General features: G+C 46.0%; 1 protein-coding gene across 1 annotated transcript in view; it reads left to right on the plus strand.

The window, feature by feature from the left end:
* ITCH (itchy E3 ubiquitin protein ligase) overlaps positions 1-18,516 on the plus strand; it is an 811,820-nt gene that overhangs the window by 729,762 nt on the left and 63,542 nt on the right. The window contains exon 21 of the mRNA XM_085619094.1: positions 12,661-12,765. Within this exon, the coding sequence (XP_085475220.1) occupies positions 12,661-12,765 (105 nt within the window). The remainder of the gene's footprint in view (positions 1-12,660; positions 12,766-18,516) is intronic.

Genomic DNA, 18,516 nt, shown 5'->3' on the forward strand with positions numbered 1-18,516 from the left:
AAAATGCACCATCCACTTGCAAGTATAAAAAAGGGGGCCCAAGATAAGTTTGCGCATATGTCCCCCATATATATGTTTAGAGATATGCCCATAAAAATAGCCAGGTTGACTAAAGTTGAAACGCTCTAAAATAGTTCTCACCCCCAATATCCATTCAAAACAACCATTCAGGAGCGAGCAATATACAAGGCTCACTGTTTCTTAGTCAACGGTGACCCGACCCGCGGTAATCGTTAGTAGCAGATGCTCCCCACACATCACAAATTACGGTATCTCTCGCCCACAGTCTAAATGACTTAAAGAATCTTTGCCTTTTCTAAAATGTTATGTTGCACTCACCCGTATTGGGAGCCACGCTGGTCCCGACGTGATCCTGGACGGTACAACCGTTCGCCCGACCACCTGAGTTTTATAGAAAGAAATGTACCGTACGTGCGTCTCCAAAAACAAGCAACACAAATATGACGTCACTTCGGCAAGGCCCTACATTTGTGGCCATCTTTGTAGTTCTAGTAAATACCCATTTTGTGGCGAATTCTGAATTAAAAAAAAAAAGGCAGGAATCAACACAAGAAGAAAACCACCACCCTAACAAACAGTAGCCCCTGGGCGTGTGGAAAAAAGGGCAGGCATGGAGCGTTTAGTTATACTCCGATAGGAAAAAAGGGGGCCACTCAAGTCCATACCGAGCATAAGAGTAGACTGCTCTTTCTTATGGGAATAATTGAAGATGTATATATGAACAAATCCCTGAAGTTTCTATGTGTCGTTAGTAACATAGACAATTCTTTTTTTTTTTTTTTTTTTTTTTTAAAAACCTTTATTTGTGCATAGCAAAAGAACAAATACGGGCCTACAACCATCAGGCCGGCCACGATACGGTTAAGCACTGATACAAACATTACATCCACTGTGCATCAACGGTCAAAATCAGCAACGAGTCATGAGTTATACACTGGAGAGATCCTTGACACCAGGGGAAGGAGAAGTGAAGGTTAATTTTAAGGTTTTCAAAATAATTTTATCGAGGAAAAAGTCAGTAAAGAATAAGAACCAAGGAGATTCGAGTCCGCAAAATAATTTCACCACACGGGAGAGCAGCAGCATCATTAAAACGACCATGGAAGGAAAATCTCAGGCAGTGAGGCGATGCAGTTACATAACAGGATAGTCACATGAGTACTTACGCACCCCTCCAGAGCCGCCCCCACTCAATCCACCCCTCACCCGGACCCCGAATCGAAACAAGTATAGCGCAGAAACATAAAAGAAAAAGGCCCATAGAACTAATTAGAAACATTGAATTACCCCCCCACCCTACACCAATGCGGAGGCTACGGCCTGCCCCCCCCCCCAGCATAGTGCCTGTCGCCCAATGAACCCGAAATATAGACAAGAGAGAAAGTGGGAATGGAGTAAGAAGAATAAAAAAACAGAGAAGAAAGTGGGGAGGAGCCTACGCAGCATCAGAGCGCCCTGAACCATCGGCCAGCTACGGCCTCCACACACTGAAAACCCACTACGCCAAAAGCAGTCGTGTGAGGATAACGTGTCACAACAATTTAAATGAAGGCGGACAAGTCGCGACGAGTGCGCACAACATATACATACAGTTCCAGTCCCAGTCCAGCCCATCCGTGAAACCATGGCGATATAAATCAGTCTAGCCCTGGCCCGATCGCGGGCGTAAGATTAAACCAGCCCCTACATGAAGGCCCCGCATCCCGTGCAGACAAAGACAAGATGGCCGCTTGGAAGAAGATGGTGAAGTAGAATCCCAAAATGGCCGCCGTCCATCTATTGAGGTCCCTTTGTGCACCACATAAAATCCAAACCTGGCATGTAAAGTACAGGTGTTCCACAGAAAAGAAGCAGTAGGCCACCGTGAACGGTTCCTCGAGGATGTTAGGTGTCGCTCAGCTGGATACTCTTGCGGACGCGGTGAGGCAGGCAACAATGAAGCAGGCAGCAATGGACGGGGAAACAAAGTATCCGCAATTGAGCTGGAGAGCGATTGATCCTGGGTGTCAGGAAAGCCAGATGCAGGCACCAGTGTAGCACGATCGTACACAGCCGTTGCGTCCCGGCAAGAGGACAAAAGCACTGGCAGACCCACGCCTTGTTGATGACAAACGGAGCGCTCACGACCCGCAGCCGACAGTATGGAGTCAAACCGCTCACTCAGCGCTTGCAAGCCAACACACATTTGTAGACGAAAGTCCCGCAGGGCAGCCAGAACGGAGCCGCATGTCAGCGGAAGCTGCGCCCCCACACCGGCAGCAATCCGGGACGGCACCGTGGAGCTGGTGTCTGGTAGAGGGAGGGCAAAGCGGGCAGCGGGCGAGACCGGAGCATCACCCCCCAGCCGCGAGCAGGCAATCAACGCCATGTTTTACCGCTGAAGGTACAATGGCCAGGAGGGGGGACGTAGCAAGGAGGCAACTCCCCTCAGGTCTGCGCCACAACAGGGAAAGCCAACCGTCGCTTCCCCTCCCTCGGGTTCTCCTTGCAGCCGACTAGGCAATAGAAGAAGGGGGTCTGCAGCCTCCCACCGCGCGGTCCACAGAGCGGGGCAGGAGACCCGCCGCACCGGGGCTCACCCTACAGCTCCAGCCCGTCAGGCGCAGGGTGCAGAAGGTGTCCGGGCGTCCCTCCCCCGGCCCACCTAGCGACAGTCCGTGGTGTGAGGTGGGATCGGGACCGCGGGGCGCGGGTTTGCGCTAGCGGGTCCGGTGGCTGCGGAGCTTCCAGGGGGCCGGCCAAGGCCACAATGGAGCAGGGGTCCAGTGCGGAGAACAAAAGCACCAAGAACTCCGGCATCCGGGCGGGCTAAGAGTCCGGGAAAGCGGCGGCGCGGTCAGCGCGTCGTCGCACACGTTGCACCTCGAAAATCGGCGAGGATAGGTATCAGGATGATAGTCCGAGGCCAAGGGCCGACGGAGCCGGGCGCTCAAGCGTCTGCTCCGGTCGCCATCTTGGCTCCTCCCCCAACATAGACAATTCTTAATTAAAAAAGTATAGTTAGTACAAACAGTATTGATTAGTATAGAAGAAAAAGTCCCAAAGTGAACAGGATATTGGTGCATATACTGATTTTTTTCACCATTTAAAGCCTAAATGTAGATAGCCATTCCAGTTTTTCATCTCTACTGATCATTTTAGGCACAAGATTCTACAGACCTATATTAGTCAAAAGGCATGCCAAGTAGTACATTTAAAAACAGCTACCAATATACAAACTTTTCATCCTAGTCTAGTGACTCTGGTACTCATGGTTAAGAAATAAAACAGCAGTACAATATGTTGATAGGCAAGCACACGGTAACCCGCATTGGTTATAGAAAACAGTGATCTTACATTATCTCAAACCTAGTATTGAAGTACTCATGGCTATAATATATAACAGCAGTACAACTAAACACCTCTAAAGGTATGCTTGGTTGAGTATTAAACAAGGCCAATTGAGATTAGATTTTGGTGTTATTAGGGCATTGGCCTGTATCATTGGGTTCTCATTTTTCCCTACCTATTCCTTTCTCCCTCCTTGTCTTTTTCGTTTGGCAGATTGTTACTTAGTCGTGATAAAGAGGAAATGTTTTATTTTAGATCGTTCCAACTTCAGTTGACCTGGCTATTTTTATGGGCATATCTCTAAACATATATATGGGGTACATATGCTTAAACTTATCTCGGGCCCCCTTTTTTATACTTGCAAGTGGATGGTGCATTTTGGTACTAACAGTTGTATACTAAGAGCAAAGTCTCCATGGCTATACTGTCTGCGACCTGTTTCTTTGCAGACATGAGGGAATGGATTGATGTTCCATACTAAGGAACTTCAGTTGAAAGTTTTGTCGAATTGATTAGGATTGAACAAGGACAATTGAGATTAGACTTTGGTGTTATTAGGGCATTGGCCTGTGTCATTGGTTTCTCATTTTTCCCTACCTATTCCTTTCTCCCTCCTTGTCTTTTTCGTTTGGCAGATTTTTACTTAGTCATGATAAAGAGGAAAAAAATGTTGTTACTCCAGAGAAAACGTTTGACTGCATATACGGATTTACTATATCAAGGTATAGATACTAAATGATTTCTTACCTATTCCTTGCACTTGCCTCCCTCCCCATCTTCATACATCTGTGTTGCGCAGGCTATGGTCCGTGCAGATTCACTTTGAAGATGAAACACGGTGAAGGATTCTTTTTCATTGCACTCATTGAATGTTAGCACTTTGTCTTGCATGATCACAAGAGTTCACAAACGGTTTTTCTCCTCTCCTTCTGATTTATCTCACGCTTCTTTTCTTTTTTTTTGGTGGCACTTCTATGTAAGATAATTTGTGTTTCACTGGTTTGGCCTTAAGAGACACTTGATTGAACGTTGAGCTTGTAGTGATTTTTCCCTCTTAAATCCATGCATATACAAATCAGACAAACAGATGTATTTGTTCTAATTAACAGCCTTGAAAAAGTCGCTCCTATGACGAAATACGTGTCGGCTGTGGAGTCTCTACATCGACGTGTCAACTCTCACAAACAAATATATGCTGCTTATCTCTTGTTACTTGGATTGGAGTATGTTCTGTTGTAAATGGGACATTAAAATACAAGTCGAACCAGAGTTAGTCAGAAACTACATACACTGGTGCTGCGCTCTGTTGTTTAATGTTGTAGTTTTGGTAATATGATGAAGTGTCTCTTATACTTTCATTGGCACATATGTGACCTTATGCCTCATTTATGGGCATACATCAATAGCCAGAGGTGCCATTGATCGCACAGAGGGTATCTATCCTAAGATTCCTTCTAGTATTTTCACAGCAAGTAGCTGGTTGTCTACTTTATTAGTTTATGTGGCTTCAGCTTTTCCCCTGGTATTTGCCTTGCGTTTAGATGATAGATGATGTTATGATTGATTGGCAAAAGTTCTCTACTTTTGCTCTCAGTATATATTATCTTTATTGGCCACAGGATTATCATCTTGTGAGCCTTAAAACACTTTGTGTTTACTCCTCAGGTTTTGTCTTATTGTCATTTTTATTTAATCGGCTCTTCCACCCCTTATTGTATGCATGGTGATCTCTAGGGGGACGTAGTCTCTCCGTCCATGCTATTTCTTCCATAAGGGAACTTAATATTCTTGACTTTTTTGGGTTTTTTATAATGCTTTACGTTATTACTAAAGATTTCTTCTTTCTCTCTAATGATGTACCTTTTCTTCTCTCTGTAAGTATTCCTACAAATGGTCATGTGGGGACTAGGTGTTTTTCTTCATAGCTTCTACTTTTTGTACATGGCTTTTATTCTCTATTCATATTATAGAATTTTGCTAACCTTGGGTTTAGCTAAGCTCAATGTTTCTTTTTCATTGTTTATATCTTCTTCAATTTTACACTCTATTGCTTGCTAATGCTGTCTCGGGGCAATTTGCATTACGCTAACGTTTTGAATGGCTGTGACTTTTGTATGTGGTTCAATGGCCACTATGGTATCCATACTATTATGTCAGAATTTACAAACTGATTTATTTCTACATGTTCTAAATTTCTTTTGTCTATACATTGGTGGTCATTTATTTTACTTCTATGTCAGTGTTTTTCTTGGAGATATCCTGGTGGTATTGTATGGTCCCTGCTCCAAGTTCCTAGGGTTATGACTGGTTCTATACCACTAGGTGCTTTTGCCGGGTCTGGTGGCTTAGTGGACTATGCATCGTCTGTAGCGACCTGTGTTTAAATTTATGGTCACAGGTTCATATCTTGGATGGTCGATTCAGCCTTTCATTCTTCTATGGTTGAGAGCATTATTACCAGTGACGTGGGTCACAATACACATTTGTTATTCAACGCCAAGATACCCTTTGTAATGAACATGCGCTTTCCAAACACACATTTCTGTTATACTGGTTTCCACTCTTTTTTTTATAGAGCATTAGTTATGCTTTACCATGGATCAAAAACCTCTCTCACTCTGTGTTGCAGAGTAGGTCAGGCTCTAATAAAACTCTATATGCCACAGAGGTACTACTTCATGGCATGACTTGCTGATCTGTGTTTCTCAAGTATTGAACACGCTGTTCGAGTCTGGATATGTGCACTAATTGTGTTTATTATAAAGTAATTTGGAAAATTGTCCTATTATCATTGGAAACTTTCTTCTCATGCTTTCTATTTCTTTCTGACCTTTCTTACTGCGGTCCCTTTTGCATTGCTTATGCGGTGAGCATGTATGGGTTTGGTTCTCCTTAAAGGTGCGAATAGAATCCTACTCATCTTGTTGGTTGGCTTCTACCATGGTTGTCTCGCTTACATGGATACTGTATTCCCATGCTTTTTGATGTCTTAGCACTCTACTTATCTGTGGTTCTTCCACAGATTTTTTAAATTATAAAGCATGTCGTTGCTCACCTTCATTATTACAAAGGTCTGGTCTTTTTCTCTGGTTCTATACTGGTTTTGTTCTGAGTTAGAGACTTTTAGTGGTCTCAATTTGCAGACTCTCCTCCAGGGATATTATGCTTTGGTATTTGATTCTAAGTAAGTAACCTGCCACTGTCACAGTTTTTTTGTCTTTTCTGCTGTTGGTACATGACATGTTCGATGCACCCTTCCAATGGCTCAGCTGGGTAACATAGATGGTCCTTCAGGCTTGTCCCTTATGTCTTGGAACGTCAGAGGCCTCAACGATAACCATAAAAGAAGACATGTTATTCATTATCTCCTCAGACATAGAGTGGATATTGCTTATTTGCAGGAGACGCACTTACCCAAAACTGACTCACTCCGCTTTGATGCCAGTTGGGGGGTGCACAGGTATTTTGCCAATTTCAGTAACTATGCTAAGGGAACGGCCATACTTATTCACAAGCGGGTCCCCTCTAGCGCAGGCTCTGTTGTCAGAGACAAGGAGGGTAGATACATTATTGTTACGGGATCCCTCATGGGACACAAGGTGGCTCTGGTGTGTGTATTTGCCCCGAACACTAATTCGCCTGAATTTTTTCACTCCATGCACACCCAGCTATTGAAACTAACCCCTTGTCTGCTGTTGGAGGGGGGAGATTTTAATCTGCTCCTCAATCCTGTATTGGACAACACGGCCTCAACCCCTGACACTAAACTGCGTTCTCAATGCGCTCTCATGGCCATCTGCGAGCAACTTTCCCTGCTTGACATTTGGCGCCTGCGCAATCCCACCTACTCCGAATATACACATTATGCTGGCCAACATAACACTTAATCGAGAATTTACTTTTGGCTAGTTTCCCCTGCTGTTTCGAACTGGTTTCAGGCACTTGAGACGCTCCCGAGAACATATTCAGACCACTCACCAGTTCAGCTCCGTCTGAAGATCCCTCATCCAGAGGGGTTTGAACGCCAATGGCGCTTTCCGAGCTGTGCGCTCTAAGCGGATCATTTTAAGGAAGAAGTGCGCGAAGCGATAGACTATTTCACCATAAACACTGGCTCAGTGGACTCTTGGGCTGTCCTGTGGGAGGGCTTCAAGGCATACATTAGGGGCGTGTACATAGCCAAACACTCAGGCGTGCTTAAAAGTCTCCACACCACAATCTCCCTTATTCAGCGCGAACTTGCTGAGTTGTATGACACCACGCTACACTCCTCGGCCCAAGACACTACGGGTAGCCGGTTAGCCCTCCTGATTGAATTCCGTGAAGCTGCAGACCATGAGATATTAAACCTCAGCAAATATCAAACCGCTAGACGGTACGGAGAGGGTGAACGGCCGGGCAGAGTACTGGCACAGATGTTAAGGCCCCCTTACGGTAAAGCCTGCATCACTGAGATACGTACTTCTACAGATAAGAAACTCACCTCCACCCCAGAGATTCGTGAGGGATTCCTACATTACTTCACAGCCTTGTACTCCACTAGGACAGGGCAAGACCCATTGGCACAGGAAGCTTATTTGTCGGAAATAGCCTTGGTTTACATGGAGAAGGACATGCAAGACTTCCTTGCAGAACCGATATCTGAAGTTCTAGGCGTCATTGATACGCTCCGTTGTTCCTCTGCCCCTGGGCTGGACGGTTTCACAGGGGACTTTTACAAGACATACAAAGATATGCTGGCCCCACAGCTGATTTAGGTTTATGCGGAGGCCCTCGAGAAACAAATCCTGTCCCCCACACTTAGGGAAGCAGTTGTGATCCTTCTTTCCAAGCCCAGAAAAGATCTGACCTCCTGCGGGTTCCTACAGACAATTATCCCTCCTGAACCTGGATTATAAAATATTAGCCCAAATCATCGCCAATCGCCTTTCCCAGCTGATGGAATTCATCATATCTCCGGCCCAATCCAGCTTTATCCCCCACTGCTCCACCTCTTTGAATCTTAGGACACTCTTCTCGATCCTCCACAGAGTTAACCCTGCGATTCCGCCTGCCACGATCTTTGTGGACACAGAGAAGGCCTTTGATTCTCTAGAATTGCCCTTCTTCCTTTCGGTGATGCGCCGCATGGGCATGCCAATGGGCTTCATAGCCACCACCGCCTTACTATACAGCCAACCCACAGCACGTCTCCGCATAAATGGAACATTATCCCGTCCCTTTACGCTTTCTCGCGACACACGACAGGGCTGCCCCTTATCACCCTTATTGTTTATTTTAGCCATGGATCCCCTAATTCTCCACTTTCAGGAACGGCATCTACAAAGGGGCTTACAATTTAACACTGCCCCCCTCTTAATTTCACTACATGCCGATGGCACCATCCTATACGTTAGGGATCCCCGGGTTAATCTAGAGCCTCTCATCAGACAAATACTGCGGTTCGGCCTCTTATCCGGCCTAGGCATTAACTGGCGTAAATCTGTGATCCTCCCGTTAACTTCCAGTGCGACCCCCTGGGAGTGCTAATTTCCTCTTGAATGGTGCACTGATTCTGTCAAATATCTGGGCATTCATATACATCTCGACAATGCCCAGATCCTCCGCCTCAACTACGGTCGAGCAATTACCACTCTTGAATCTCAAGTTGAGAGATGGCTGCACTTACTCCTGTCAAATGCCGGCCTGGTCGCGATTCTTTAGATGATAGTGCTTCCCAAATTTTTGTATCTGTTCAATAACATCCCTATTCCCCTCATCAACGGGATTGCGTAAGCACCTTATAAGGCTGGTGGGGGGGGGCAAGCAGGCGCGCGTCCGCTGGCAAATTCTTACCCTGCCATACGATAGAGATGGATATGGCGTACCGGATCTCCAACTTTATTACTTGGTGGCTAAATGCTGCTATGCCTACGCATGGTTTCACCCAGATGCACGGATCCCCTATCTGCACCCAGAAGCAGATTTTTTCCTCCCTGAACGGTTGTCAACTGTACTTCCCAAGGGAGTTCCTAGAGACCCTACTGACATACGGACGTGTCCACCACCAGCTGGGTCTGGGACAAGCTGAAGCGGATCACCGCTGCCCCCACACTATATTTCTCTGCCTTACCTGTCCCAAACGCCTGTTGGCTTCCAATCACTGGCAAAAGGTTGAACCAGCGCACCTTAACCAAATTCGCTATCACAACACTAGGGGACCTATACCCTGAGAGGCATATTTTCTCCCCATCGGAAGATACTTGGTTTCAGGACGTCGCCTTTATGGACAGCTTCGTGCTGAGTCGTATCCGTTCTGCGCTGCGCGCCACGCTACCAGGGTTCCCCCTAGAGATGGTCTCGTTCCCGCCCCTTACACTAATAATTGAAAGCCCTAGCGGGGCACATCTCATTTCTAAACTATATAAAGCCTGCGTGTCGTTGAGGCCAGTGCATGATGACAAGGTCCGCACAGACTAGGAGGCAGATTTAGGCCATTACGGACGATCAGTGAGCCAAGTGCTGCGCAGTGACAAAGGGTGTCTCCCTTAACTGCAGACATAAACTATTGCATTTCAAGTTCCTACGCAGAATTTACATTACCCCCGCCAAGGCTCACAGATTATACCCGACCAGACCGCATACTTGCCGCAAGTGCGCAGCCCCATATGCTGATTTTGCCCACCTCACATGGACTTGCCCTAAACTCCACACCTACTGGAAAGAAATACACAACGCGCTAGGGGCCATGATGAAACTGATGAAACTGACCCTTACCCCCATTCCGGAAGTAGTACTACTGGGATATACAGTTAACTTTCCCAAACCAGTCAGACGCTTTGCATCCTTCAGCTTACTGCTAGCTAAACGTGAAATTGCTTTGTTATGGAGCTGTAAGTCTGCTCCTACCTTGGCAGGCTGGTTGCATAGCCTGGCTTATTGTAATACCAATTGCGAGATCTATGCCGGTCTACTGCCAGGCTCTTCCCATCCCAGAGACATTTGGGGTCCCTACAGAATGTATGCAGAAACACTGCGGCAGGCCTCTGGCTCTCAAACCATGGCATAGTCCCAGAGGGCGTGGGGTAAAGCATCATCTTCACACAATACCTGTACTATATGTTTCTCTACATCCTTACGGAATGCTGCCCTGTCCATCGCCATGGCTTCTTATATGTACGGACGCTCAAAAGGGACTAAAATTGGACTACCCATTGCTAACTGCCACAATACACAGGAGGGAATTGGCCTGTGGGACTGTGCTTTCTTTTTAATAAGTCACTATATTGCTGATGTTACACAACCTATACCATGTCTGGTTTGCGATAAGGATATATTATTTTAGCCTTTTCTGTTTTTCTTATTATTTGGATGTTATGCCATTGACAGCGAACATATAAGCCGGATTTGCCTTGTGTCTTGCCAAAATGATAACTTTTTTTGTTTGTTTTAGTAAGGAACCTGCGGCTGGATGTCTCTATCAGATGTACAAGTTACTTACCTTCGATAATGCATTATGTGGTAGAGACACGATCTAGCCGCAGATTCCTTACACCCCTCCTTTCCTCCCCGCTCTGCAAACTGAGTTCTCTTTGTGCTCATTGTTTTCTTCATCAGACTTCACATTCTAAATTCAGCCCTCTGTGATTATTTGATACTTGAGTTCTCTTTGGTCTCAATCATTTTGTTAAAAAATTCACATAATGAATTATCATTTCAGTGATGATTTGACACGTGTTTCTTATTTTAGCACACTGTTTCAATAGGCCGTTTCTGTATGTGGCTTTTGAGCATGGAAAATAATCACGGAAGAAACTGATGACCGATGACTGCACGTTGGCGAGGGGGTGATACGGACTCCGTCGACGTCACATCGTGTGATGACGTCGATATGGAGTCGCACAGCACCCTCTTCAGACGTGCAGACGTACTGTGCAAAACATTTCCAGATCCAGTCTCGCACCTGGGGGAGAATTCAAATGTAAGGAATCTGCTGCTAGATCCTGTCTCTACCAGATAATGCATTACTGAAGGTAAGTAACTTATTCCTTTGGTCCTTCGCTGTACATCGAAATTGGTCAGCAGCAACACATCTAGCAGGAGACAGCATGTAAAGGGAGACGACCACCTAAGCTGCACAGTGGTAATTCCTGCCTGAGTTAGTGACCTATCTCTGTTCTTTGTTGTGAGTCCCATACATAGACCTTTTTGCAACTCTGAGCAATGGACAGTGTTGAGAATACGACTCTATATGATAACTCACCCCCTCTTTGAGGGCCATCCCTAAACCCGGTTTGACTAAGATCATGTGATCATTATTGAATACATGCATTTTCTTTCCGGATTAGGTCTCTCTTCAAAGATGGCTGTGGTGTCCTGATTCATCAGACTGCTCCACAAGTACCCTCTAACTCCTTTTTTAGGATCCATCAAGAGATCCAACTTTGGTTTCACCTTGTTAATGGGGTCTCCATTTAAATTTTCTCAATACTGTTTATTTCACATTTCTGACTTGCAATTGACCTTCCTTCTGGTGATTACTTCAGCCGGAAGGGTTGGGGAGCTTATGGCTCACTGAACCTCAATGCAGTTTAGTTCTTTGCACAGGAGAAAGTTACTATGCAAACCAAATGATCATGTCTGCCAGAAAGTAGTCTCTGAATTTAATTGAGCTCAAACAGTATCCCTGCTGCCCTTTTATCCTCCACCTTACTCCGCCAGTAATGAGAAGACACGTAACAGATTGGTCTGAATGCAGCCTTTCTCTAGAATGATCTCACTTTCCATAAATAATGTTATGAATTGGTGGTTTACTAATTAAGCTAGAGTTAAGGCAGTTACCCCAGCAATTCAGTGACGTTTTCTTATTTAGCCAATTTTTCAGCTTAATCCCGAGTATCTATGCATTAATTTACTAAACCGTTCTCTAGCAAGAGGGTGCTGTAATAGAGCAGTATTATCATCTCTTTAAAATATCAATATCTGTATTTACCAAATTTAATATGGCAGTATAATCTGCTTCATGTAATTGTGCCTAAGGAGGTAGACGGCACAAAATCATGAGATTAGAACTAGCATGAGGGGTTTTGAGCACTCCTGCTTTTGAGAATCCAGTTGGAAAGAGCGAGGTCGAAATATCCCTGTAGTTGCCTAGGGTAAAAGATACAAGAACTTTATTTTTCAGCATTGATTACAATGACAGTTTAAATAAATTATGGGCGGAAGCCTTCATTTTATAATATCGAGTGAAAAAGAAACACGCTTGTAACTTTGTTCACTTTGTTGTATAGGAAGATGAACTAAAGATGTTGTTTTTTTTTTCTTTTTCAGGTACTCCTATGTGGAATGCAAGAAATTGACTTGAATGACTGGCAAAGGCATGCCATCTACAGGCATTACACAAGGACAAGCAAGCAGATAATTTGGTTTTGGCAGGTGTGTAGCAGATTATTTCTTTTCAAAGATGTTAAATATTAAAATTAAGTCAACGATGCTGGGGAAGTGATTTAAGGGATGTACTACACTTTGGATCAGGCTGCTCCTTATTACAGCTTAGAAAACCTATTTGGTGAGAAAAAACTCACATTTCCTCTGTGCAGCTCAGTTGAGCAGTGAGAGTGCTAGGGCCTTCTAGTCTCACCCCTTTATAAGTGAACTGCAAAAGCACAAGATGAAAGATGTGCAGGTATGTCAATCATATTTGCTAAAAATCATGCTACTCTCATTTTATGGTTGCCATACTCTAGCCTCCCCAGGCTGTGCTGTGACGTACCATGGGCAGAGGTTCTATCCTGCTTCTGGAGACGCTTCCTCCTGAGTTAAATTGGAAGGTTTCGGACCATGGCTCAGAGTACAAGGCAGATGTTTGTTCTAAGTTTGTCATCTTCCTTTACAGGATGTAGGGGATTCTCTTTGCTACTGTGTATAACCTTTGCAGCGAGTGTTCAGGGTACTTAATTGTGTTTAATCTGTTCCTTATCAGGTACAATAACACAAGACATACGGTTGTCACATACCACTCTAATCCACTTAGCATACCTAATGATGTTCGGGCGACTTTGGCTCACCACACGGGGGGGGGGGGTCAGCCGGCACACAACCCGAGGAACAGTCTGCAATTCTGCACAACCACCATGGCAGTAAAGTCCATCCATGAAATTCGATTAATGGCAAGGAATGTAAAGGGTATGGGGGATATGCTCAACGTGGATTAGTTCTCCAATTTATCAAAAGACACTCCCCCAACGTTATCCTATTACAGGAGACCCACCTCATGGGGAACACTTGCAGGGCCCTAGACCGTTGGGGATACAAAATGGGGGTACACGCGGGGTACACCTCTGGTTCCCGGGGTACGGGAATTCTCCTCAAGAAACAGGTTCCCCTCACTATTGACAGGATATGGTCGGACACACTTGGTAGGTATGCGGCCCTCTCGGGCTCATTGGAGGGGAAACAATCTACATCATATCCGTATTTGTCCCATCGACTCTACACGGCACAACTTTCCCTGACTTGTGTGCCCTTATGCTTCGATTTCCAGTGGGGAGGCTCTTGTTGGGAGGAGATTTTATTATGGCATTGAGTGACAATAAAGACAGTTTCCCCCGAAAGCAGCCAATCCCCTTGCAGACCCGAGATACAGAATTGTTTTCCACGCTGGGCCTAGTTGACATTTGTAGAGCGCTTAATTCCGCCACACAGCAATATACATTTCACTCCGGGACACACAGGACTCCATTTTTTTTTTTTTTTTTTTTTTAAGAGACTTGCAACACCTGGCGAGGGGGAGTCTCTGATCATTTCCCAATATGGGCTCGCTACAGCATCGGGATTCCGCGCACCAATAAGACAGTCACCGTAATCCCTTCGTACATCAAAATCCCGGAAATTGGGAAGGGGCTTGTCAAAGCCACAGACCAGTACTTTAGGAAAAATTAACCCTCAATTACTTCAGCTGCGACACTTTGGGAAGCCTATAAGGCTGTGTTCAGGGAGCAAGCCCTCTCTTTAATAGTGGGACATAGGTGAGACAGGAGAGCAGCTGTGTAGATGCTGGAGCAGGACGTTTTGGCCTTGGAAGCTCAACTGGTGGGGGACGTGTGTGATGACATGCAGCACACTCTAAACCTCAAACAGGAATACCAGGATCAGGTGGTGGAGTCAGCCAGAGCAGCAAACAGGGGGCGGCACAGTACCGGGTGTATGAGATGGGGACAAAGCAGGAAAACTGCTCATGTGGCTAGATAAGCGAGAGAGAGTAAATCGATCAGTAGTGACTATATGTTCGGACAACGGGGAGTATCTCAGTGATCCGCAAGCAATTGCTGACACATTCGCAACCTATTATACTCAAAGCTACTCCTCGGAGAGTACGGCCACTGAAGGCGGCTCCCTTGATCTTCTGGCCAATCGGCCTCTCCCATTTCCTGCACCTGAAGAAATGCAGCTCCTAGATAGTGAGCTTACAGATGATGAAGTGAAACAATTTATTAGAGCCATAAACTCGGGTAAGGCAATGGGACTTAATGGTCTGCCAATAAAATGATATAAACTTACATTACCATCCACAGCATCACATCTATTGAAGATGTTCGAGGAGAGCAGGCGGGTTAGCATACTTCCCAGAGATCAGACGCTAGCCTCTATAGTTGTTATATACAAAGAGGGAAGAGCCGTGGAGCAATGTGCCTCATACCGGCCTATTTCACTACTAAATGCCGAGGCTAAGATTCTCGCCAAACTTTTAGTGCTTCGACTTATTCCCCTCATCTCAAAGCTGTTTCACCCAGACCAGTCAGGATTGTCAGAGGACCCGATTGGGGGCATAGGACGAATGCCGGTCTTTGATGAAAGTTTGACATTAAGACAACGTTTCCCCGATAGTCCCGGGTTTCAAGAAGTACTTGTAAACTCGGAAAATGTTTTCCCTACTTATATAGTAGAAGGTTAATCGGAAAAATAAGGAAATTTTAATCACAAATAATCCTGAGTGCCACAAAACCCACAACAAGGGTTATGACCTGAAACATCAAGGGATCCACACCCTGAAGAAGACCTAATTGACCCAAGGGGGCTTTTTGGAAAGGCCGAAACATGTTGGTACTCAAAGTAAGGATTATGGGGCAGTTACCCCTCCTGTATATCCCTAGATCGCTTTACTTTTAATCCTGTCAAGGGGAACCAAGAATAAAGGTAATTATTAGGTATCTCTTTAGACTGTTTTACTCTTTTCTTTTCTGCACTTGAGATCCCTTCATAAGGGAACAGTTTTCCCTATCACTTATACTCTTTTGTTTCCTTTTTAACCTTCTCCCTCACCACTAAAAAAAAAAGCGCTCCGTCCAGTGTGTTGGTCTGCACCTGGACGTCTGCAGCGGCCCTATGATGAAGCATGCCACTGCATAGTGGGTGAGGGCAGTATTAAGAAATTCTTTGATTTTCCTTCTTTTTGTTTCTCGTCCTGGATATAACTTGGAGATAAAGTAGGGGACAGGAACCTCACATTATAATCTAGGCTAGTATCTCTGACCCTGTTTTTTACAGTCCTTCTCTCTTTTGTGAGTCTAAATACTTTGGAAGGGGAGTCAGATAGTCTTCCCCCCTTCAGCAAGTGTCTGGGCATGGCTGCCCTCTATCACCACTTATATTTGTGTTAATACTCAAACTCTTGGCAGCCTGGGTCCGACGAGACCCGCTGATTCGAAGCCTTCACTGGACGGCGAAGACAGAATATCTTTATATGCTGATAACATCCTCCTCTATGTGGCAATGCTACAGTCCTCCACACCCAGACTATTGAATATCTTTACTAATTTCAGGAGATACTCCGGGTATACAATCAATTGGGCCAAATAGGTGGTCTTTTTCCTTTATAGTGTAGCGCCGCGTCTACCGAAAGACTGATGCATGAATAGTGAAAGATGGGTTCCGATGTCTTGGAATCTTCATCACCACCAGCCCAGATCTCTTTAATGCCAGAAACTTATAGGGCCCATTGGCCCGACTTAAAAGCGATGTCCAACATCGGCGGTCGCTCCCAATCTGCTTGTTGGGGAGAGCAACACTTTTCAAACTGATGGCGTTACCACGCTTCCTGTACATATTACAAAACACGCCGTTCCCTGTGCCTGATAATTACTTCAAATCTATAGAGGGTGAAATCAGGACCCTACTATGGGATGGAGGTTGCCCACAAATATCTCTCAATAAACTAATTCGAGGTTGGTATGATAGCCTTGCGCGAAATCCAAACATTCTAAAGAACTGCGCAATTAGCGACTATCAACCAATGGGTTCATCAACCCCTAACCGAACCTGCTTACCGACTGGACCATCTGGTTGTCCAACCAGGGGGTTACCTGCGAGTGCTCTACATCAACCCACACCATCTCAGGCTGGACGGACCGACTGAATTGATGGTCCAACTTTGGCACTCTATATTCAAACAACTGGGGTGGGAAACAGGAGTTAGAGGCATGTGAGCTGTAGATCACATGCTGTGCATAGCTCGCCATCTAGTGTTGGGTCTGGATGTTTGCAATTTGTTTTTCTTCGAAGAAGTCTTTCCATTCACGAGGTAGGTGGCTCCTCCTTTCGATGATAGTGCGCGTGGTCATCGACTCCATTGTTAGATTGTTTTTTCTGCCATCGGGTTCGGACGTCTATCATTGTGCTCCTGTTCAACACTGTTCCTTCGGTTTCTCTCGGTGCGCAAGATACTCACCCTCAATGGTATTGTTTTCGGTCACGTTTTCCCTTCTATCGCGTATCGCATTTACTTGCAAAAACCAAACTTTCGATTGGAAAGCTCGTGGAAAGTCGTTGGGCCGACCCGCAGTCGATGGAACGAACTCCCTTTAAATTCTGCCCTCTGTCATGCGAAATACCTGCGCACCGACTCACATGAAGTGTGTAATCTGTGTTTGTCCCCCGAACACAGAGAACAAGACTGTGACGCGTGCCAGCCTTTCCGCTACAAGAAGACATGCAGAACCAGCACACAAGCTCCATTCCGGACATCTTCGGACACCAATCGAACGAAGAGGCCGGCAAGGCCATGGGAACCCAGGAGGAGGAGCAGCTGATCGCCATACCAGAGCTCAACTCCGACCAAGAGGACGACATCCCACATGGATAACGTACCGTGAGTACAGCTCCCCCCTCGTCCCAAGACCCAACTCCACAAAAGAAGGCGGCTCCGGTCCAACCTGCGCCCTCGGGCTCCGGTCGGCAGCGAGACCATGCTTCTGACGCCCCGCCTTCTGGCTTGGCACCGAAGCTTATCAAAAAGCCTTCCAGCTCCGAAAAGACACCCCTCAAATCAAGCTCGGAGCCGAGCCAATGCAAGACCCATGGGATGATTACAATACCAATTCGCCAACAGGCAATGATCCTGATTTATATCCTAACAAGCCCTCTCCACCAGATGACAGTGTAGGTTACATTGAGTTACTGGGTAGAGCTGCCAACTACCATGGAGTGCAGCTACATAAGGAGTCCTTAGAAGAGAATTTCCTCCTTGAAACTCTCAGTACCACGTAGAGGTCATCACATACACTACCTATGCTCAAGGGGATGATCAGGCATGTAGATGACCTTTTTAACCCCTTCGCTGCTGCGGACATTCCGCAGCAGCGCTGGGGGGGGCAGGGGGGCAGCGCGGCGGGCCTGTGCTCATGACGGAGCCGCTCCGTCATGAGCCACAGTTGAGCTGTGCTCATGACGGAACGGTTCCGTCATGACTCCGCCCATTTGCGTTGTCCCCTCGCACAGGCGGGGAAACAGCGCCGCGCAGGCGGAGCGGCCGCCAACAGGATTGTCATGACGGAACCGTTCCGTCATGAGCACACGCCAACCGTGGCTCATGACGGAACGGTTCCGTCATGAGCAGGGAAGGGGTTAACGACCCGGTCAGAGCTTGTATTCTTACCCCTAGAGTAAACAAATAATACAAGCCAGCACACTCGGACCCAGTATTTATAAAAGGTCAGTTGCCATTCGACTCCCTGGTTGTGTCAAATCCAAGAAAAAGGGCCAACTCCCAGACAACAGGAGATGCTCCACCCCCGGATAAGGATCCAAACTTATTGATGCTTCCGGGAAAAGGGTGGCCTCTCCTGCGGCCAATTTCTGGCGTCCCTCCAACACTCAGGGATTGCTAGCACAATATGACCGTGCGCACTG

Source organism: Triturus cristatus, chromosome 7, assembly GCF_964204655.1.
Source record: "Triturus cristatus chromosome 7, aTriCri1.1, whole genome shotgun sequence".
Lineage (NCBI taxonomy): Eukaryota > Metazoa > Chordata > Amphibia > Caudata > Salamandridae > Triturus > Triturus cristatus.